At 38.8% G+C, this 23,228-nt stretch overlaps 1 protein-coding gene across 7 annotated transcripts in view; it reads left to right on the top strand.

Annotated features, from left to right (window-relative positions):
- Positions 1 to 23,228, top strand: part of LOC121279007 (serine/threonine-protein phosphatase 4 regulatory subunit 1-like) — a 72,528-nt gene that overhangs the window by 43,560 nt on the left and 5,740 nt on the right. For 6 of the 7 annotated variants that reach the window (XM_041189735.1, XM_041189740.1, XM_041189736.1 and 3 more), the window contains 9 exons: positions 2,296 to 2,474; positions 3,880 to 3,984; positions 5,613 to 5,699; positions 11,135 to 11,320; positions 12,834 to 12,995; positions 13,895 to 13,995; positions 19,454 to 19,574; positions 20,722 to 20,856; positions 22,159 to 22,300. In XM_041189735.1, the coding sequence (XP_041045669.1) occupies positions 2,296 to 2,474; positions 3,880 to 3,984; positions 5,613 to 5,699; positions 11,135 to 11,320; positions 12,834 to 12,995; positions 13,895 to 13,995; positions 19,454 to 19,574; positions 20,722 to 20,856; positions 22,159 to 22,300 (1,218 nt within the window). The remainder of the gene's footprint in view (positions 1 to 2,295; positions 2,475 to 3,879; positions 3,985 to 5,612; positions 5,700 to 11,134; positions 11,321 to 12,833; positions 12,996 to 13,894; positions 13,996 to 19,453; positions 19,575 to 20,721; positions 20,857 to 22,158; positions 22,301 to 23,228) is intronic. The other variant, XR_005943311.1, reaches the window with a different exon arrangement.

The following is a 23,228-nucleotide window of genomic DNA, read 5'->3' as shown; positions in this document are numbered from 1 at the left end:
CATCTTCAAATTGTGATTATCTTTGTTTTAAAAAGGTGTGCATTGAACTATGCTCTAATGATTAGATTGCATGTACTTTGAAGTTTGTCCTCTGCTTTCAAAATGTGATGCCTTAACCAAGTTGTTCCAATGCACTTACACAGCTGGCATGTATCGAAAATTGGAAAATTGCCCTGGTATTTCCTGTGCACAAAAAGTAGGTCAAATCCCAACCTGTCCAATTACTACCCTATCCGCTAATAACAAGCAATGTGAAAGATGGAGTTGTCATCAAGATCATTGACAAGACGCAAGTTAGGAGAGTAATGAAATATTCTCCCTTTAATTGGATGGGGCAGTGCCTGTATAAACAACACTCAAGAAGATGGACCTCCTTCAGCACCTTCCAAACCATGACCTGCATCACCGAGAAGGATATGGTTAGCACTTGAGAATTGCCACCTCCAATTCTCACATCATCCTGAGATGGACATGCCCTTCAACATTGCTGTGCCAAAATCAGCATTGTGGGAGCTCGTTCACCACATGACCTGCAGTAGTTCAAGAAGACAGCCAATCAGCATCTTCTCAGGCCAACTTGAGATGGGCATTAAAGTTAATGCAATCTAATCATTAGGACATGGTTCAGTGCACACCTTTTTAATACAAAGATAAACACAATTTAAAGACGCAGTCTTCCCTAAAGTCAATAAAAGTACATTAATTTGAACACCGCACTTTCAGGCCTTACGGGTGAAGTGCACAACTGAAAAAAATGGAAAAAACAAGCCTAGGTTTTTGGTGGGATGCCACTCAATACTACAAGAATATAGTAGACACAAGAATGTTTGCAGCTGAAATTTTCCTCCTTCAGCAGCTTTCAATTATGAAATGTCTTTTGAATTACTTTTTTCAAAAAAGCACAATCCAAGCACTTCACTGAAAATGGAAAAGGGAACTAATGAAAAACTTGAATGGAGAGTGGGATTTTGAGGTGTCTTGAGAGAATTTTTATCTTTGTGGGAGAGCACAAGGCAGACATATTTAAGGAGACAATTACAAAGAATGGGATTCAGGTGGCTAAATACTGTTCCATCACTGAGATGAAAGGGAAAGAGGTTGCATAAAACACCTCAGTCTGAGAAATAGATGCAGAACTGAAGTAGAGTCTGATGGTGAAGTGTGACGAGGGTAAAGATATTAATAGGTTTGAAACTTGAGCTACTGGGGAATCTGATGTAAATTTATAGAAATAAAATAATAAGTTTAGGACATTTAAGACAGAGATGTGAATTTTTTTCTCTTGAGGGTTGAGTGTCTTTGGAACTCTCTTCCTCAAAGCAGTGAAAACAGAATCTTTGAATATTTTTAAGGCAGAGATAGATGGATTCTCAATGAGCAAGGGGGTAAAAGGTTGTGGGGGTAAGAGGGAAAATGGAGTTGAGGTTACAATCAGACCAGTCATGATCTCATTGAATGGCAGAGCAGGCTTGAAGGGCCGAATGGCTTATAGTTGCTCCTAATTCATATATTCAATCATATGTTCATATAAATCAGCAAAGGCTGGGATGATGAGCGAGCTGGACAGTGCAGACCAGGATAGCTGCAGCAGAGTGTATGAAGGGTACAGAATGATGCCAGCAAGTTGAACAAATGAAAAGCGGAGTCCAGAGCTGGCAAAGGCATGTTTTGAAATTTGTCACGGTGGCGAAAGTAAGCGACTTTTGTGATGCAGTGCATGTAGAAACTAAAATTCAACTCAAGATGAGAACAAGACATCAAACTGGTAAATATTCTGTTTGAGACTGTGTGGGGCTGAGCTATGGAGGTGGTCAATTATGGAATTTCACTTTGAGGTGACAGTGGTTTCAGATCCCAAGTTGGATTGTTTTTTAAATGTCAACATCGATCGCACTGTTGTGCACCTCCTAGCAGCACATTATAGAGCAGTGCACTGTGAGTAAGTCACCTGCCTGTCTTCAGTATATCATACGAGCAGGAGTAGGCCACTCTCCCATACAAGCCTGTCCTACCATTCAGTTAGATCATGGTTGATCTGTGTCAGAGCTCTATCTGCCTACCTGCCTTGGTTCCATAAACTTTAACACCTTCACCTAACAAATATATATCCATCAACAATATCTTTCATAGTTCACAAATATTTGACAGTAAGTATATATTTTTTAAGAATTATGAAGTTAATACAGTATTGACCTAAATTGAGCATATCCATCTATCTAAAGATTATATAAACATGAATGTCTGGATCACAAAATTAGAGAATGGGAAAGTGACGTGTATTGTTTTGCCCAACAGCACAAGTGGATGTTCTAACTGCTGCCCTCAGAGCTTCCACTCTTGATTTTGAGGAAGAAACATCTGTGGAACCATTGTGTAACCAAACCGAGTCGCAAGCAGAAACTATGAAAGTTGACCCTATAAATGTTGACCAAGACCATGTGCCTTTAACTGCTGAAATATCAGCCACTGTTGAGGTAGGGGGTTAGCCCTCATGAACTTTTGGGATCATATGTTTCCTTAGTGATTGAAAAGAATGCTATTGGCTAAATGTACTGGTTGACCAAAGCTGAATTGTTATTGGTGTGAGGCTGTTTTGTTTGTTAAGAAAGAACAAAACAACAAAAAGAAAGTTTAATAATATGTTTTAAACTGGCTTTAAATCTAATTCCCCTTGGGAGCACACAATAAATAAATTAACAAGACCCATATGCTTTGAACTTTGGATTCAGAACCAATCTGTAGTTCCCTGCAGAAACCCATTTCACCTGTTGATCAGTGTAAGGAACTTCCTGATATCGGTAGTATTAACCGAAAATGCTGGAAATACGCAGCAGATCCCTTGGTATCTAAAAATAAGGGGCACAGTTTTGGGTTCAGATCCTTTGCCCAGTTGAAAGATGAATGATGACCCTGCTTGTGGCCAGAGTAACAATCCATCCTTCTGCTAATACTGATGTACCTGCTATGTATTTCCAAAGTTTTCTATTTGTTTTGGATTTTCAGCATTTGTAGATTTGTTCTTATTTGACATCAATCCCAAATTTGCCTTTTGTTGGTTGATCCTGTTGGTTTTGCAGGCTAACCAAGTATTGGTCCATACTGTCCTTTGGAGACTGTTTACTAAATCTTACACACATAGGGCTTTCTCTTGGAACTGAGAAAAGCCAGATTTCTCCAATTCTTGCTTGTGAATCATTCTTATGATGCTAAGAGTCAACCGCCTCTTGAACAAATTCCAAACTTGATGTTCTTGTGTTTATGACCAAAACTGGATGTAATACTCTAAGTGCTGCCTGTGCAGAGAGAGCACAGCACAATTTTAGTGTGACTTTCTCTGCCTCATTCTTTGAGTATGTAGTTCAGAATTTGTTTTGGTTGCTGCTTGGCACTTAACATTCAGTTACTGCTAAGCTGTGTTTTTGACCACTTTCATAATATGTGGTGCCAATTTTTCTTTGCAGTAATTTAGACTTTGAATATCAGTTCAAAACTAAGGAGTCTGGTTGAGAAACTAATAGTGTTTCTTTTAGCTCATAATTCGATGCTATACTGTGATCCAAGATTGTCAAAAGTTCAATTGATTTCCACGCTGATATAATTTTGGATGAGACTGCTTTGTTGGCAGTTAGACATATTCTGCAGCTTGTAGTAAGCTGATTCTGTGATTTTTTTTTTTAAATTATCTGATCAGAATTAAGATGCACCAATTTTTTTTCTCATCTGTTTTATCGTCCTGCCACATCTCCCTTTTTGAAGCAAAATGCTAGCTAGTTGGTGTAAGACTAATATCAATTTGAATGCCTGAATTGTTTGAATTCTGAAAGTTTCGTAAAGGTTATTTAAGGCTTCTTTATCGCACTTGTTTCTGATTATTTGCAGGAAGACTGTGTAAGTGATGCAGTGTATAGCACCAAACAAACACAGGAGGCATCTCCCTTTTCAACAGTGGTACCAGATGATCGGGTGTTCACTTATTTTGAGACGGTGAGGTTATGAAAGATAATTTTAAGTGTGGAGCGGTTTGTGAAAAGCTTACAGTATGTTTTTAAAAAAACAAAGGGTTTTTAAATAAGTGCAGTATTGACAACTTTGTGATCAAGTAGAGAGCCATGCTTGAGTTCAGTTTACTCCAGTCATCTGTTGCCAAATGCAGGTGCTCAATGAGTTTAGCAGTTCCCTCTCTTAACACCTAATGGAGCACTTTGCTAAATCAAAACTGTATCCTGATGAAATGAGAAAGAATTGTCCTCAGCCAGAGGAGCATCAGTGTGGGCAGGTAATTAATATCTACAAGTGGTTAAGTGAGTGGCCAAGGTGACAGGTGCCATATAATGTGAGGTTTTGCACTTTGATAGGAAGAGTAAAAAATTATATTTTCAATACTAAACAATTAAACATTGATGTTCAAGGGATTTGGGTATCCTTATACATGAAAATTAACTGCAGGCACAGCATGCAATTAGGAAGGCAAATGGTATATTGTCCCTTATTGCTGGGTTGCGGGGGTGGAGGTGGGGGGTGGGTTGGACTATGAGTGAGGAAGCCTTGTTGCATTTATACATGGTTTTGATGAGATCACATCTTGAGTACTATGTACATAGCCAAAGACAGGTGTACATATCTTAGAACGGGTGCAACTAAGGTTCACTAGATTGATTCCTGGATGAGAGGATTGTTCTACAAGGACAGACTGAGTAGCATAGGCCTATACTGAGTTTAGAAGAATGTAATGGGGATCTCATTGAAATCCTGAAGAGGGCTTGATGGGGTACTTGCAGTGAGGTTGCTTCCCTTGGCTGGAGAGCCTAGAAATAGGGGCATAGTCTCAGGTTAAGCGGTTGACGATTCAGTACTGAGATGAGCAGTTTTGTTTGGTTGGTAAATTTGGTAAATCTTTTAAATTCTATACCGCAGAGGACAAGGGTGCTTAGCCATTGGCTATAGTCAAGACTGCGATCAATTTGGGGATTGAGTGGGAAAATGGTGTTGAAGTGTATGATCAACAATGATCTCCAGGCCTACTCCTGCAATTTTTTTTGTTCTTATTGGGCTGACCCTGCAGCACTCAGTAGTTGTGCCTACTATTCTTAAATCAAGTATTGTTGCAATTAATACAGTGTGGGGCGATGAAATCATTTTCTTCATAAATATAGTTAGAGTCTACAGCTTTTGCTTTTTAAATGTACTTTTGCAAGTTTGGATTTTGTTAGTTTGTAACTTATAAAACTTCTGCATTTTAGTGAAGCTATGTTTGCTCCAACATGTTGTACGTATTACAAATACCTTTTACCTACAGTTTTAAAGCTGGGCAAAATGTGGAATACTTGCTTGTAACATTTATTTAACTTGTTAGATCCTAATTTTTCTGGATCCTTCAATCACTTCTCACTTTTGGTAAGTGAGTAACTAAGTCCTACTGAGAGTCCAAGGAATGGGATGCCTCTGTGGGTTGAGTGATTATATGAAACCAATTTGAAACAAAACTGTTTGATTTAGTATATGCGAACTTTTGTGATGTAGTCTTATGTCAGCCTTTTGTGTTCATGTGTTCAGCATGTTGAATTCCACTTCAAATTCAAACTTGTTTCATTCAGTGTTCCTTCCATCAACAGAACCTAGAAGGCAGGCTTCAGTTTATCCAAGATAACTCTTGTCGGAGGCAAAGCAGTTTTGAAGACGATAAAAAATCTAAAATTCAGGTAATTAAATGTAGCAGGTAACTAATCTTAACAGTAATGCTAAAGGAGATACTAAATAATTAAAATTATTTTCATTAAATATTCACCTAGTCTGGCATCATGGACCCCTGTTTTACACAAAGCACATTCAGTATTCAAAGGTTGCGATTTCTTGCCAGGTGGGGCTGTCTGTCAATACAACCTGTGCAGTTGTGACCTGCACTGCCGCTGTATCAAAATATGTGGAAGTTATAACATTATTTGATCATATGGCCTGTTGGACTTTATATTGGGCTAGACCAATTAGTTCAGCTCCTTAGAACATGAGAAATAGGAGCAGAAGAAGGCCATTCAGCCCTTTGGCCTGCTCCGCCATTCAATAAGATCATGACTGATCTACTTCAACACCATTTTCCAGCACTCTCCCCAAATCGCTTGATATTTTTAATATATAGAAATCTATCATAGACAACATGGTCAACAACTGAGCCTCCACAGCTTTCTGGGGTGGAGAATTCCAAAGATTCACCACCTTCTGAAGGAAGAATTCTTCCTCATCTCAGTGCTATATGACCTGCCCCTGGTTCTAGACAACACCCCCACCCACCCACCCACCACCACCACCACCAATCCAGGCCAAGGGAAACATCCTTGCTGCATCTTTCCTTTTGAGACCTGTAAGAATTTCATATGTTTGAATGAGATCACTTCCCATTCTTCTAAACTCCAGAAAATTAAGGTCCAGAATATTTACTCGTTCCTCATAGGACAATCCCTCCACCCCAGGAATTAATTTAGTGAACATTCATTGCATTCCCTCTGTGGCAAGTATATCTTTCCTTGGGTAAGGAGATCAAAACTGCATACACTACTCCAAGTACTCTAAGGCTCTATATAATTTCAGTAAGATATCTTTACTCTATTCCTCTTGTAATAAAGGCCAACATATTATTTGTCTTTTTAATTGCTTGCTGTACCTGCATACAAGTATTGGTGATGAAACTGACAAATATTCAAGACAGCACAGCAAACTGTGTGGGATATGCAATATATCTCTGCTCATATGTAGAATACCTAAAACTTAAGTGTGCGTGTGTGTATGAATAATTATATATATTATGACATCTGATATACATCTGATTGACAATTCCTAAGCAATGCTTTAAATGTGTTAACTTTAAGACTTGTGTCTCATATGCTGCTACACTATTAGGTGACAATGTTGCACTTTAATACTTCATTCTCACTAATGTAAATAGCTCCAGCTCTCAATAGAAGATAAAATAAATTTCATCATTGTGGGCACATACTTTTCCCAGAATATTACCAACCCAGTGCAGATTTATTATCTCCAAACTAAGCCATATTTTTCCCATGATGTTCTTTATCAATGCCAAGTTGTTGGACCTATTACATTAGACACTGCCTTTCAAACTAGTTCATGCCAGAGTTTAGCCTCCATGAGGAGAAATAGTTAGAACTTATCATGTTACCAAATCCCTTCAATCCCTTTTTCTTCATCCAACTATCCATTCTAATGTTCTTTCTCAACCACCAAATCTTGCAAGTGGATTTCTCAGCCATGCTTTTTTAATATTTAGAAAATGTCCCCTCTATTCTAAATCTCCTGCATCAAATATTGTATCAACCATCAACCGCTTCTGTCTACCCATTCTTTAATAATTTTAAATAATCCTGTTGCTTCGCACAGCAAACCTATTCTTAAAAAAAGATTTTTGCTAGACTTTGTTTAACACCAGGCAGCGTCTTAGTGTAATGGTGTTACCATTCTCTAAAGTCTCAATATTCTTCCTGTAGCATGGAGCCCATTATGGCACGCATCACTTGTAAGGCTTTACATAGAATTCCATCAGATCTATTTTTACAGCCTCAGTGACCTGAAGCACTGCCTTTAATATCCTGTGAACCCATATTCTTAAGTAGCTCCACTCTTTCATAATATTCAGCCAAACAGACCAGTTGGGTCCCAAATTCAGCCCCTGGTCTATGCTTGGTTAGCTAGCTTCAGCTGGGGCAGAGATAGGGATACTATAGTCAATTTAAGTCCCTGGATAAGGGAGTGAAAAATCAGCGATGGTACTGGAAACCCTTGCTTGTAAGTGTACGCAACCACTTGGGTAAGGTACTAAAGGGATTAGGCCAGCAAAAGAATAAATGCTTTCAGGAAGGATGGCGAGAAATTGGCAGGATAAAAAAACTTTCTTAATTCTTTGATTGGATCCTTGTTAATAAGAATCTTCTTTTGAGTAAAGCTCTATTCTGCTTTTGTTCTCATTGGGCTTCGTTTATTGGTTTAAAAAGCATAGCTTTTTTAATTATTGAAAAATAGTGTCTAGCCTCCATCCAGCACTGGGTGATATTTCAACAGAATTGGTCATGATTCTGTTCCGACAATGTTTTACATCTGCGAGAAGTGATGAATCACCTATTAGTCATTTTAACATGTTCATTATCCTTTCAAATGGTGTGTAAGGAACTGTAAACCCTGAAACATCCTGGCCATGATTTCCCGGTCAGCAAGTGAGGGGTGGGGCCCACTTGCCTACGTATAAAATGACAGGATGCCGTCGGGCGGAACTCCTGATGTCACCCCGCCTCATTTCAATTGACGGTGGCATAGTGGTAATGTCAGTGGACTAGTAACCCAGCAGCTCATGCTAGGTCACTGGTTCAAACCCCACCATGGCAGCTGGTAGAATTTAAATGCAAGTAATAAATATAGCCTCAGTGATGGTGACCATGAAACTACCGTTGATTGTCATTTAAAAAAAAACCCATCTGGTTCACTAATGGAAAGGAAATCTGCCATCCTTACCTGGTCTGGCCTGCATGTGACTCCAGACCCACAGTTGACTCTTAACTGCCCTCTAAATGGCCTAGCAAGCTACTCAATTCAAGGGCAATTAGGGATGGGCAACAAATGTTGGCCTTACTTGTGATGCCCACATCCTAATAAAGGTTGGGGGGTAGCTAATGTAACCCCACAGTTAAAAAGGGAGGCAGAGAGAAAGCAGGGAATTATAGACCAGTCAGCCTGACGTCGGTAGTGGGAAAAATTCTAGAGTCCATTATAAAAGATTTAACAGCTGAGGATGTGGAAAACAGTGGCAGAATCGGACAGAGTCAGCACTGATTTATGAAAGGGAAATCATGTCAGAAGGCTTTCGACAAAGTCCCACGTAAGAGATTGGCGTGTAAAATTAAAGTGCTTGGGATTGGGGGTAGTGTATTGAGATGAATAGAAAACTGGTTGGCAGGCAGGAAACAAAGAGTAGGAATAAACGGGCCTTTTTCCGAATGGTAGGCAGTGAGAGTGGGGTACCGCAGGGATCAGTGCTGGGACCCCAGTTATTCGCAATATATATTAATAATTTAGATGAGGGAATTAAATGTAATATCCCCAAATTTGCGGGTGACACAAAGCTGGGTGGGAGGGTGAGCTGTGAGGAGGACGCAGAGATGCTTCAGTGTGATTTGGACAAGCTGAGTGAGTGGGCAAATGCATGGCAGATGCAGTATAATGTGGATAAATGTGAGGTTATCCATTTTGGTAGCAAAAACAGGAAGGCAGATTATTATCTGAATGGCTATAAATTGAGAGAAGGGAATGTGCAACGAGACCTGGGTGTCCTTGTACACCAGTCGCTGAAGATAAGCATGAAGGTGCAGCAGGTGGTAAAGAAGGCAAATGGTATGTTGGCCTTCATAGCCAGAGGATTCAAGTACAGGAACAGGAATGTCTTGCTGCAATTATACACGGCCTTTGTGAGACTACACCTGGAATATTGTGTACAGTTTTGGTCTCCTTATCTGAGGAAGGATGTTCTTGCTATAGAGGGAGTGCAACGAAGGTTTACCCGACTGATTCCTGGGATGGCGGGAGTAACATATGAGGAGAGATTGAGTCGATTAGGATTATATTCGCTGGAGTTCAGAATAATGAGAGGGGATCTCATAGAAACCTATAAAATTCTAACGGGACTAGAGAGGGTAGATGCAGGAAGGATGTTCCCAATGGTGGGGGAGTCCAAAACTAGGGGTCATAGTCTGAGGATATGGGGTAGACCATTTAGGACTGAGATGAGGAGAAATTTCTTCACCCAGAGAGAGGTGAGCCTGTGGAATTTGTTACCACAAAGTAGTTGAGACATTGTATGCTTTCAAGAAAGAGTTAGATTTTGCTCTTGGGGCGAAAGGGATCAAAAGGTATGGGGAGAAAGCGGGAGCAGGCTGTTGAGTTGGATGATCAGCCATGATCATAATGAATGGCAGAGCAGGCTCGAAGTGCTGAATGGCCTACTCCTCCTAGTTTCTATGTTTCTATAATTGTGAAGGACTTCAATCTTCATATAGACTGGGACAATCAACTTGGCAAGAGTTGATGAGCTTGTAGAATGTTTTCATGACAGTTTTTTGGAGCAATTGTGGAACTGACTGGGGATAAAGCTATCTTAGATCTAGTATTGTGTAATGAAGCAAGGTTAATTAGTAATCTCACATAAAAGACCCACTGGGAAATAATTATCATACTACCAGGGCCAGGGAGAGAACTAATGGGCCCTGGTGCTGACCTTTGGGCATTTTTGTGGTTCTCTGGCAGCCTTTTCAAAATATAAAACAGAACCCTGAAGCTGTCTGAAGGTCGGAAGGTCCTGCTCCTAGTTTCTATGAATAAAGAAAAAAAACAGCTGTTTTATATGTTCAGCAAGGAAGTAGCCCAGTCGCAGTGTTTTACACATATTGAAAATAGTCCAGGAGCAGCACTTGCATGTTTAAAAAGAGAATCCTGTACAGTCAAAGAAAGATAAGGTCACACTCACTTGCAAACTTTTGAGATTAACAGTCAGGGAATGGGTACAGTAAATAATTCACTGCATCCCTTTTGAAATGAGTTTCATTATGAATAAAAATTCTGTGACAAAGAAAATAGATGTTTCAGCCAATCCTTCAGAAAGCCTTTTAATTTTCTAAAGTTATCGTTTTTGTGGATCATTTAAGATCCTGGGTTTCACTTGTAGAGTCGGCTGAGTTAATGTCCTTGACTTGGGTTGCATGGTGATTAGGAACCAGTACTATCAGTACCTCATTGCGGAAAATGCATGTTTACATGTTCTTGAAGATGAGATCAAGTTTGACTGTAATCCCACCATAATCACATAGCCTGCTAATGCTCGCCATCTGACTTCATGTATAAAACATTTCCAACAAGGTGAAGTTCTAGGCAACTAATAGAAACTGTACATAAGCATGCGTAACTGCTTTCTACAAAGGAATGCTAATGGAGATTTGGGAGAGTAGGGCGAGTCTGAATGTGGAAATATATGTATGTGATTGTCTACAAAACTGTCATAAAATTTATTGCACAGTAATATTCTTTATTGTATTACAAGATCTAGAAGATTTTTGTTTTAACTTTTTCTCCTCAATATTTTCAGGACGTTGTTCCTCAAGCATTGCTGGATCAATATCTTTCAATGACTGATCCTTCACGTGCCCAGACTGTTGATACAGAGATAGCAAAGCACTGCGCTTACAGTCTCCCAGGTGTGGCATTCACTTTGGGCAGGCAAAACTGGCACTGTCTGAAAAATACGTATGAGATACTGGCCTCAGATATGCAGGTACTCAGTGTAATTATGCAGTTCTGAAAACAAATAGATGTGCTTATGCATTAAGTGCTGTTTTTATACAGAGAAATGCTTGTAAACACAATTTATTTTCAACTCCTTTTAAAGAGCTTAACAGTAGCAGAATGACTCTAAAGATGATTTTCATCTGGGCATTTGTGACTTTAGGGCATTGCAATTGACCTCAGTGCCTGCGGTTATAAAATACCCTTTTTGTTCAAAAGATTGAATGTGGACATTCGGTGAAGGGAGAATTAGGTTTGGCTATGATATTCTCCACAGCATACTATCCAGCTGACGCTCACTGAACTTGCACATGAAGGAACTCTAAAGTGATGAAGTATCAGAGGTTGCTACTGTCTTTGGTACCAAATCCCACAGTGTGTCCCCTTTCCTTGTGAAGAATAGGATTTTGTTGATCACTTGGTAAAAGTCCATGCATTACTTTAAGTGTATTCAGTCATATCATTTAAAATTGGAAATGATGTTCAATAATAGCTGTATGGTTATGAAGTTTTTAAATTTAAACTGAAACTGGTGTCTTTTTTTCACTTTAATCTGTTGTAACATTAAAGAAAAGATTTAATATTGGGTTGGGTGGCGCAGTGAGTTAGACACCTTGGTTTGAATATAAGGTCAAATTGGTAAGCTGAAGTCACTCTCTGCTGGCTTAATTGTTTATCTAGTTTATCTGAACCTTGAGCCCAAACTGTTGGCGCTAAATTGGAAAGTTTTTTTTTTATTCACTTACGGGATGTGGGCGTCGCTGACTAGGCCAGCATTTATTGCCTATCCCCTAATTGCCCACATGAAGGTGGTGGTGAGCTGCCGCTTTAAACTGCTGCAATAAAAACTACATTCAAGTGTGGAGAAATTCAGAAGTGTCCAACAGTGCAGTTTTGAATTTCAGCTCCACTATTCCATTAGGACAGGTTAAAAGTGGACTTTTGTATGTAGCTAGCTGTAGTGATATGTAATATGAAATATTTTATGTTAATACTAAGCTAGGGAATAAATACTTGATTCTAATACCAAGTTAGGAAATTTTAAAAAAGAGTTTCGATCTCTTTCACTATCCTTCATGGGGAATCTAAACAAAGTTCATTGGATTAATTATTCCAAATTTAGCATTGACTTAAGCATATGCAGTGTAAGGATTTACTTTTTAAACATTCAAACTAATCTCTTTTTGATGGAAGCCAAAAGCAGAAAGACTTTTTGCCTTGCGCGTGGATGGAAATTTTTTTTATTCTTTAATGGGACGTGAGCATCGCTGGCAAGGCCAGCACTTAGTTGCATGTTCCTAATTGCCCTCGAGAAATGAACATTGAGAAAGAGAAACTTGTATTGAGTAGCAGCTTCCTCAGTCATAGTTCAGCTCCCCACATGCACCAGCATGATTAGCGTCGGAAAGAATTGGGCAGTGAGTTCAAGTGCATAAGTCAACATTTAGTACTGTTATTCTGCTTAATTTGCATTAATTGTTCCTGCTTTACTTTGTTTTCAGTGGAAGGTTCGAAGGACTCTTGCATTTTCCATTCATGAGCTGGCAGTCATTCTTGGAGACCAGCTGACTGCAGCAGATCTAGTTCCTGTTTTTAATGGTTTTTTGAAGGATCTTGATGAAGTACGGATAGGAGTCCTGAAGCACTTGTATGACTTCTTGAAGGTAATTTCTAAATTGGAGTGACTAATCGGTTAACGCTGGGCCCACAAAGTGACTGGATGGTGCAAGATTTTTGCACTCTTGTTCTCATACTCCTGGGGCTTTGATTCAGAAGCAGATTCTAAGGCTGGGATGAAAGTCTCCTCTTTATGGTAGGGATCCTTCAGTGAATTTAACAAGTAGGTGGTTGCATAATAAACACCAGGAAGGTTGCAGGTTTGATCCTTGGTCTACTGAATTAGTGACCTTGATCTGAGCTGGCAGTGGGGATAACACAAGCAGTCTGTTTAAAGAAGGGGGTATCAACCACAGTTCCTGCTCCTGATCGCTGTCTAGCCAATCCTGTTTATATTGCACAGATGTAAACAGTGAGTGGTGTTAAAATAGTGTTACCTACCATGAAGCCACAAGGACAGAAGTGAAGAATGTGGAAAAACTTGAAATGGCTGAAGTACAGGCTGTTTTCCTGTCTGACCTTGGGCCAAAGCATTCTAGAGTATTTTAGATGGAGTTTTATTCCACATTTGTACCTGTACCTGACCTGGAAATGTTTATCATGGATACTGGGTCACCAAGGTGAAAAAGTGTTCCACTCCAGTTCAATGATTGCACAAAGCTAAGTATATATTAGTAAGAACAGAAAATAGGAGAAGCCAGCTGAGAAACTGTAACGCTTTTGAACTAGGACACAGATGTGCTTGTGAATATTGATACCTGACATATTAAATTCTGATCTGAAAGTTAATTCTGAAAACTTTAATATTACAGCTTCATATGCTCTGCACTTGTCAAATATGTGCCAATAGCCTTGTTTTTTAAATGTCCCTATATGCTCACATTCAATTTAGATCGTCCTTTTTCAAGTATGTTTGCCTTCAGATCATGTTTTTTTTGTTCCACAGTTGCTCCAAGCAGAAAAGAGAAGGGAGTACCTTTCTCAGCTCCAAGAATTTATGGTAACAGATAACAGCAGGAATTGGCGCTTCAGAGCTGAGCTTTCTGAGTATGTGCTTGAACCAGCAAATATTTGAACATTCAGTAGCTTTGTTCAAGACCTATATTTTATTTTTTGTTAGCTTGAGTGGATTAATTTTTAAAATATCAAAAGCTTTCCCATGTAGCAAGTTATTCTAGAATTTATCTCTGAACAGACTTACAGCCTTATTGTCCCTTGCTGCTCAGTTAAAGTAGCAACTTAATTGCTTGACCCTTATAGAAATTTGAAGGAACTCTGCTTTTTTTTTGATCAGGTAGTGATGTTAATCCAATTCTCCTCGGTCCATGACTATTTCTATTTATGCTCCAACCCGTGTTTTTCAGCTCGAGAATTTGTAATTGGATACTGATTCAGAATTCTAATCAGCCATGGTCTGAATGATGTGAGCTGTTTCCCAGAGTGTGCAGTGCGAGCAAACTCTGGGTGATACAGTACCTGTCCGAATTGCGGACTGATGGTTCTCCAAGTTAAATCTGGAATAAGCAGACTGTTTACATAAGCCTGATTTTGTATGGAGGACAGGACATTAGCAGACAAAGTTTTAAAAAATTATAATGAGTAACACAGAGATTTGGAGTGTACGTTGGCTATAAATTTACAGCTGTAGCATAAATCATAATCCGAAGGAATTTGGCCAATCGTGCTGGTGCTAATTCTTCATTAAGGGCAGTTGCTATTAATCCAATTTCCCTGCCTTTTTTTCTGAAACTTTTTAAAATTGTCTTTTTCACATTTATATAGTTCCCTTGTCAAGGAATTCTTTTCTTGATAGCCTCCCGTGGTGAAGCATTCAATGTTCTAATAAAACTCTCAAATAAATTCTAACTTCTCCTTCATTCTGCCACAGTACTGAGAATCTCAAGGTTATACCCACTTATTGCCAACTGATGGAAAACAGTCTTTCACTATTTACTCTTGCCAAATCTTTCACTATTTTGAAACATTATTGGATTGCCCTTAGCTTTTTCTGCTTCAGTTACTGTTGGAGGAGGGAGGGGAATGGTGGTGGCAAAGCTATTTTAAGTCTCTTTTCATAATTATTACTTGTCAAATCTATACAATTCTACTGAATCTTCACTATACCCTTTCTACGGCTTTAGTTTTCTTACTATGATATTCCCGGGGCTGCATGTGGTATCATCAAATATGCAATTATTTCAAGATAATTTCCTTGCTTTTGTCTTCAGTGTTGCCAGTCAGAGAGGATTGCATTTGTTTTTTTTTAACCTACGGCTTTTTCCACTTTTTTTTAAAAATCAAAATATCTGCACCACTAGATTGCTTCCTCATTCTTGCTTTTTCAGATATGCTGCGTTTCACTTTCCTTTCAATGTATTAGTTTACACTGCGTTCAATTTTTTTCTGCCAACTCTGCTGATCTAGTCTAGTTTACTGGAGCCCCTAACTCATGGAATCCAGAGCTTCATCTCATTTATGTTCCACCCATGTTCAAATCCAGAAGGATAAACTGGATAACTAGATAAGTGAGCCTAATAGTCAAGCATCAGTTGTTGTTTAATTCTCCATAATGTAAGATTACAAAATAAGATCAAATGCAAGTGCTAAGCAAGGACTTGTTAAAAGCAAGTCTCTTGGCAATTTAATGGATTTTGAACAAGTAACTAGATTGTTAAAAGAAATGCAGTAGATGTACTCCATATGGATTTTTAGAAGGTGATATGCTGTGTGAAAGGTGTAGGAAAAATTAAGGTGTATGTAGTATTAGGGATGGAGGGTTGTTTGACTGACAGAAGACAACTGATAACATGAAATTAGGGGTCTGGTAAACAGTTTGTAGAGCACCTCAAGAAAATATAGAGAAGTTAGCAGAATTAAATGGAATGTGGAAGTTACATTTTAATGTTCATAAATGTGAGGTAATACATTTTGAAAGGAAAAGCAAAAAAATGGGAGTATATGTCTAATGAGAAGGCACGTGGAGTGTGGATGAACCAAGAGACTTAAGGGTTCAAATAGAAAATTCCCTGAAAACATTAAAAAGGCAACCAGCATAAAATGCACAAATGAAGTAATGCACTTGAACCAACTATTATTAAGGCCACAGAATATTTAAGCTCTGGAGAGCCGTGACTTAGATTGACCATGATATTGTGATGATTGCGAACTATAATTAAGAGGGTTAAGGCACTGGAATAATTTGTAATGGTACAGAGGACCCTAGGATAAGATTTGAAGTTTTTAACATTATGAAAGATTTTAATTAAATAAATACAGAAAGTATTGATGAAAAAGACATGTCTAAGCTTTTTGTCCGGCATTCATCAGGACACTCAAGAATATCAGTATAAGGGGGAAAACAACAATTTATACCATATGTGAAAAGAATGCTGATTGGTTGGCAAGCAGTGTTACCACTGATGGTGACTGACAGTTAACTGCTAAACGTTGTTTGAAATTTAAACGAGGCAGCTTGACCCTGATTGGTCAAGGCATTACATTGAGGAATGAATCAGCAAATGGCTGTCATTTATTTTGTTTGGCTGAAACAGGTGCAATGTGTGTACATGTTCTTTCTGTCTGCAAAGAACAGGGTCCTGTGTATTAATATATGTAGCTTCCATTGCACGCAGATGTGCCACATTGCAAGCCGCACTGACAATCTTAAATTGGTCACCAGCGTAATTTTTAGCACACAGGATTATTTAGCAAATGTTGTCCAATCATGAATCACATCTAATATTGAACACTTTTGAGTTTTGCAAGCATGGGCTGGTTGGGTATGGTCTGTACTCTACCCATTGCGAACAACGGCTGTGACATGCTGTTTGATAAAACCTGCCAGTCTTTGGGATGTATGGCCTACCTACCTAGCATCACACTGGCACTGAAATTCATATACCACATTACTCATTTGTGTGATAGGCAGAATGACTTTTTGGCTTGACAGCGGCACCTGTTAGTGGCGAACACCACTCTTGTTGCTAGTGCATAGTAGCAGCGTGAAACAGCTAGCTACAGCTGTTGCTCAAATTTTTGCAATGTCTTGCCCTTCCAGGGTAATCTGAGGGCACTTTTCCACCAGCACCCTCTTTACATACAGTATAAATTGTTTTCTCCCATGTAGCAGTATTCTTTGTGTGTCCTGATGGGTGCAGGACGAAAAGCTTAGATATGTCTCTTCTTTCAGCAATACTCAAATTCTGTACTACCAAACAACTATTTAAATACAGAGCAGTAATTTCCTTTTTCAGGGAGTCACTTCGATGATAATTTTCAGAAAGTTGAGTTTTTCGGTTTATTTTGTCCAAATTGGCCTGCGTTTTTAATGTGGCATTTTGCCCCTCTCAGGTGCCTACTTGTTTCTGAATGGAATAGATGTATATGTTGTGATGCACAAGACATCACAATTATATGGGAAGGGTTAGATGGACCATTAGGTCTCTTCCTTCCTGTCATTGTCCATGTGGGTCTCAAATTAGTAAGGAGAGGGTTTAGGAGAAATTTCTGCATACAGAGGACACTAGAGCATAGAATACTTTTGAACACAGGAACAGGAGCTAGGCCATTTAGCTCCTCATACCTGTTCCGCCATTTAATAAGTTCATGGCTGATCTGTATCTTAACTACATCTGCCTTCCTTAGCTCCATATCCTTTTAAACCTAAACATACAAAAATGTATCAATCTCCAACTTAAAAATCAATTGATCTAGCATCTTCTGCTTTTTGTGGGAGAATGTTCCACACTCCTAGCACCTTTTGTATGAAATAGTGTTCCCTATCTTCCCTCCTGAATGACCTAGCATTGATTGATTAAGGTTATATCCCCATGTCCTCAACTCCTTCACCATTGAAAAGACTTAATCTATCTACCCTATCAGTTCCTTTCAGAATCCTAAAATCCTCAGCCAAAACTCATCTTAACCTTCTATGGTATGTATGTAATCTCTCCACATAGTCTAACCCTTAAGACATTAATGAAAGGCTCCATCCGCCTGTTCACATGGGTGCAAAGAATTCCACAGGGCTATCTACTGATAGGTAGGAAAGCTTCCTAGGGTCTGACCCATCATTTAACCCTGAATCATCAACACTAAAAGTTATCTGACCAATCTTTTACTGTTTGTCAAGTCTTTTTTTTATTCGCTCATGGGATATGGGTGTCACTGGCTAGGCCAGCATTTATTGCCCATCCCTAATTGCCCTTGTTCAGAGGGCATTTAGGAGTCAACTATATTGCCGGTGCAGCCCAGCAATGTGGGTCTGGAGTCAAATGTAGGCCAGACCAGGTAAGGATGGCAGATTTCCTTCCCTAAAGGATATTAGTGAACCAGAGGGATTTTTGCAACATTCGACAATGGTTTCATGGTCATTATTAGACTTTTAATTCCAGATTTTTATTGAATTCATATTCCGTGGCGGGGTTCAAACCCGGGTCCCAGAGCAATTACCCTTGGTCTCTGGGTTACTAGTCTAGTGATAATACCACCACACCATTACCTCCCCCTCTTTATGCTGCTGCATTTGCTGATGTAAAGGCAGTGACTAGTTTTTTTTAAAAATTGATTGTGAAGCGCTTTAGGCTATCCAGATAGTATGATAAGATACTATCTGAATGCAGGTTCCTTCTGATAATATACTCCCAAATATGGTTTATCTTTTTATTATTTATTAGTTTGACCTTGACAGACTGAACATCCATATCATTTTAAACTTTCCCTTCTGTAGCGATTAGTTTCATTAACATACCTTTTTTTAAAAATTGCTGTCCTACATTTTATAGCAGAGAATATTTAGCTTCAAACCTTGGTCCAGCTGAAGCAGAGCATGTCCAGCCGCCCTTGCACTCTTTACATCATCTTACACTATCTGTCAAGTTATAATGTGTTTAATCAGCTTCCCCATTGCAGGCCAAGTACATATCACTAGGAGTTATTCCATTCAAAATAAATTTTTGATATCACAACTTACATTGATATTTTATTAACTTTATAGAATCAAATCAGAGTTCAAGATGCTCCACCCTTGAATAATAGCACTAAGGGAGTTTCTCGCTTTGTTCACGTCAGTCCGAGGTGATGGCTGTGATTCTTTTTTTTTCCCCTAGCGAGAGATGAATCTGTTGTGGGTAAAACAATCCATTTGTTCTTCATGAATCTCCTGGTCAATTAGTGAGAAGAGAGGTTAGGAGAAATTTCTCCAGAGGATGTGGTAGAAGGAAAACTATTTTAAAATAGATTACATTGAAGAATGAATGTGGACTAAAACAATACATAATTATATTCTTTATTTCTTTCTCTGCCCTTATGTCTTTTTCTTGTTCTTTGTCTGTCTCATGCCCCTTTGTGCCATTCATTTTTATTTGTTTTTGTTTTACTGTTGACTTTAATTTTCTTCTTGCTTCCTTTTGCTCTATTAACCCCGCCCCCCGCTTACAATTGAACTTGTTGAATTTGTGTGTAACTAGTCTAGCTTTTGACTGTTTCCAATTTTTTTTCATTTTAGGCAGCTGATTTTGCTGCTGGAACTGTACAATCCCAAAGACGTATATGACTACCTACGGCCCATATCACTCAGCCTCTGTGCCGATAAGGTTTCTTCGGTCCGATGGATTGCTTACCGATTGGTAAGTTTTACAAATGCTAATGGAAATAACTGAGGATCTGCTTTGCAATACAGTGGACAAATGCATTTTCTAGTGTGGACACAAGCTAGGAAGGAACCAGGTTTAATTCCTGATCTTTGCTGAGTGCAGTGATTCATATTGGAGGGGGCTCATGTCCAAACAGCCACAGACTGAATGTGACCCAGCAGTGGTGGTTCTCCCAGGCAGATTGGAGCGCTTCCTGTTTAAGTTCTCACAAAAAGTGTAGCCACCTGATTGAAGCTGTAAAGCAGTCAGCACCAATGGAATCACATTGCAGTATGGGGCAAAAGAATGGGCTTGCCTTTGTATATTGCCTTATCATGGCATCAAGATTTCCCAGGGTGCTTCCCTTGAAGTTAATCACTTTTGGAGTTAAGCCACTTATGTGGACATCCCAAAACCTCCAGCCACAATTTGCACACAGCTAGAACTCACAAACAGTAAAGATGACTGACCGGAATAGTTTTGGTTGAAATAAAAATGATACCAAAAGAATTCCCTGCGCCTGTTTTGAATAGTGCAGTGGAATCTTTATGTCCACCAGAACAGCTTCAATTGTAGCTCAGTTAGTTTAACATCTCATCTGAAATTTTGCACAACTTAAAATGTTCTATTCCATCAGTACTGCACTGAAGAGTCAGTCTAGATTGTGTGTTCAATTCCTATCCAGAATTTGAACTCATACTCTGACTCTCAGGGAATTCCTGGCAACTGAGACTAGCTTGAGAGGCAAAAATGAAAGGGAGGGCTAGAGCAAAAAAAGGCAATATCCCTGGTTGTGAAATGATTACATTAGTTGTACAATTATAAGGCTTTAAAGTGTGAAGACTGCCTACATCTCAAGTGTACTAATCGTACTTAGTGCTAGTTAAACAGTGTATGACTCGATGGCTTTTTAGACTCCTAATAAAAGCAAAATCTTGTACTGAGAAATGAAAACCTCATCCCTGCAGTAAATATGCACATCCTCACCCTCCTTTCCCTCCCCACTCCCCACCCCTAAGCCTCGGCCACCACTTGATTTAGTGTGTGAAGGCTGTAGTCGTAGAAAACATGCTTTGAGCTACTGTTTGCTTCTTGCAAGAGAAGTGACACTAATGATTGATGATTCCTGTGTTTTTTGCAGGTTGGTGAGATGATTAGAAAATTCTATGCTACTTCAACTCCTGCATTAGCAGTGGACCTTATTCATGAACTTGTGGATAAGTTCTGCCATTGTGTGAAATGGTCAGGTCGTCAAGCCTTTGTCTTTGTCTGCCAGGTAAAGAGAGTCCAGAAGCAACCTACCTAGTAGTATTACGATAAACTGAGCCTCACCCTAATATTATGACACAGCAGATAGTAAAGGCTGAGTTGTTCAAATCCCAGAGGAAAGCTTGAAACAATCTTCATAATCTATTTTTGCTATTTGTAATTTCGAGATGCAGACTTTGAATTCAGTAGGAATAAGACCACCAAGTCTCATGGTTTTTATAAAACTAAAATAAACATTTATTAATTTAACAACAAATTAAACACATGGTTACAAATTACTACTATAATAACTTTTTAACAAATCCCCAAATTAATCACCCCCAGGTAAATCTCCATTAAGGCAACAGTAACCCATAGACTTTAAATAGACACCAGGCAAAGCACATTTAACCTTATGAATTCCAAATGAGGTTGCTTTGCAAGTTGGTTGGAGGTGTACAGGCTGGTTGGTCTACCTTACACACATACAAATTCCATTCTTTATATACCTTTGAATGTAAATTTTCCATTGTATCACTGGGTCTTTTGAACTTTAGCTCTTCTGACAATAAAACCCCTTTCATAGCACCAATTTTATTAGTAAGCTGAAAAAAACAAGCACACTGTTTGGTTTCTTGTAGATGGGTGCAAGATTATACCCACAGTTTTGAATGGTTTATTCAACAAACGCAAATGAACACTTTACCTTACTGTTCTCCTAACTGTTCACCCAATTAACATCTCAAAACTACTATACATCAAAGCACCCAGACGAGCTGGCTTTAATCCAATTAAAAGATACATGTAGACACCACTAAACTCTATTTAAAAAATATAATTTCCAATAACATTATAGACAACCTCATCATCACAATAATAGTTTGCTATTTCTCTTGTCTGTTTGTAGTACAGTCTGCATACAACTGTTTATAATTACAGTCAAAATATACAATTGAGATTTTGTCCTTGTATTCATGGTATTTCAGAGTGTAGAAACCCATCATGTCAGTGCAAACTCTTACTGCTATCCAGTTAGGATTACAGGCTTACATATCATTGGTCACAAGCATGCGCAGGGTGTCACTTTAAAGATTCTCTGAAATCTCCCAGCCACTGAAACCTGACCATGCCATTTATGAGGTACATGCATGCAACACACCTAATCAGAGGAGTGAATACCTCCAAGTGCTGTTGTAAAATTATAACTGTGCTATTTCCTTTAGGACTGGTAATGTTTTGGCTATTAATGTCAGTTTTGTTTTCTACATATAAACATATTGAATTGCACATTGAAGATTATATTTCTCTACTTATCATTTTTAAAATGCAGGCTGTAATTGAAGATGATTATATCCCTATAGAACAGTTTACTGAGCACTTGATGCCACATTTACTACAGTTAGCATCCGATCCTGTTCCAAACGTCAGAGTGTTACTGGCAAAAACTTTGAGACAAACCCTATTGGAAAAAGGTGAGGTCCTTTTCTCTCCATTTCTATGCCTGTCGCAAGGTATTCTCAGAAATTTGCATTTATTTTTAAATGGAAATTTTTGTTTGTAGAACTTGAGTTACTATTAGAAGTACTTTAGATTTACTTTAGCATCTTGTTGAGGGATAAATTTGTTTTTTGCATGCTGATGAGGTTGGTTGAGGCTGAAACACTCAACTCATTTAAAAGGTAGCTGGATCTGCATCTGAAATGCTGTAACCTGCAAGACTATGGACCAGGTGCTAGAAAGTGGAATTAAAATGAGCGGTTGGCTTTTTTCTCTTTTTGGCCAGTGTTGACACGATGTGCTGAATGGCCTCTTTTTCTGCACTGTAACATTTCTATGGTTCTATGATGACTGTGAATGAGGGAAAATAAGGTGCACAGAGAATTGGCTTAGACAGATAACAGTGGAGTGGAAAATACTAGGGTATTAGTGGGGTCAGAGTAAGAGGGAATGTAATAAGGTCTAAATTAAGTGTACAGGTACATATGTGGTGGGTAAGGTTGGCGAGCTGTAGTATGTTGTGATAATGAAGACCTAACCCGGGTACTAAATATTCCTGGATACAGGGTGTCAGGAAAGATGGGGAAGGAAAGAAAGAAAGAGGGATAGCAGTATTTATTAAGGAGAGGATATCATAGAGGAGTCAAGGACAGAATCTATTTGGCTAGAGCTAAGAAATGATAGTCATTATTGCATTATTGAGTATATTCTGTAGGTCACCAAATAGCGGGAAAGAAAAAGGGGAACAAATTTACAAAGAAATTAGAGGTGCAAAAATTATAGATTAGTTATAATGGGGGAATGGGATAGTAATATTGTAAAGGACAAAGAGGGGAAAGAATATCGAGAGTGTATTCAGAATTTTCTACATTGGTATGTTTCCAGTCCAGTGAGAAAGGAGAC

The sequence above is a fragment of the Carcharodon carcharias genome, chromosome 6 (genome assembly GCF_017639515.1).
Source record: "Carcharodon carcharias isolate sCarCar2 chromosome 6, sCarCar2.pri, whole genome shotgun sequence".
NCBI lineage: Eukaryota > Metazoa > Chordata > Chondrichthyes > Lamniformes > Lamnidae > Carcharodon > Carcharodon carcharias.
Note: the sequence above shows the minus strand (reverse complement) of the source record. Positions and strands in the feature narration are given on the sequence as shown.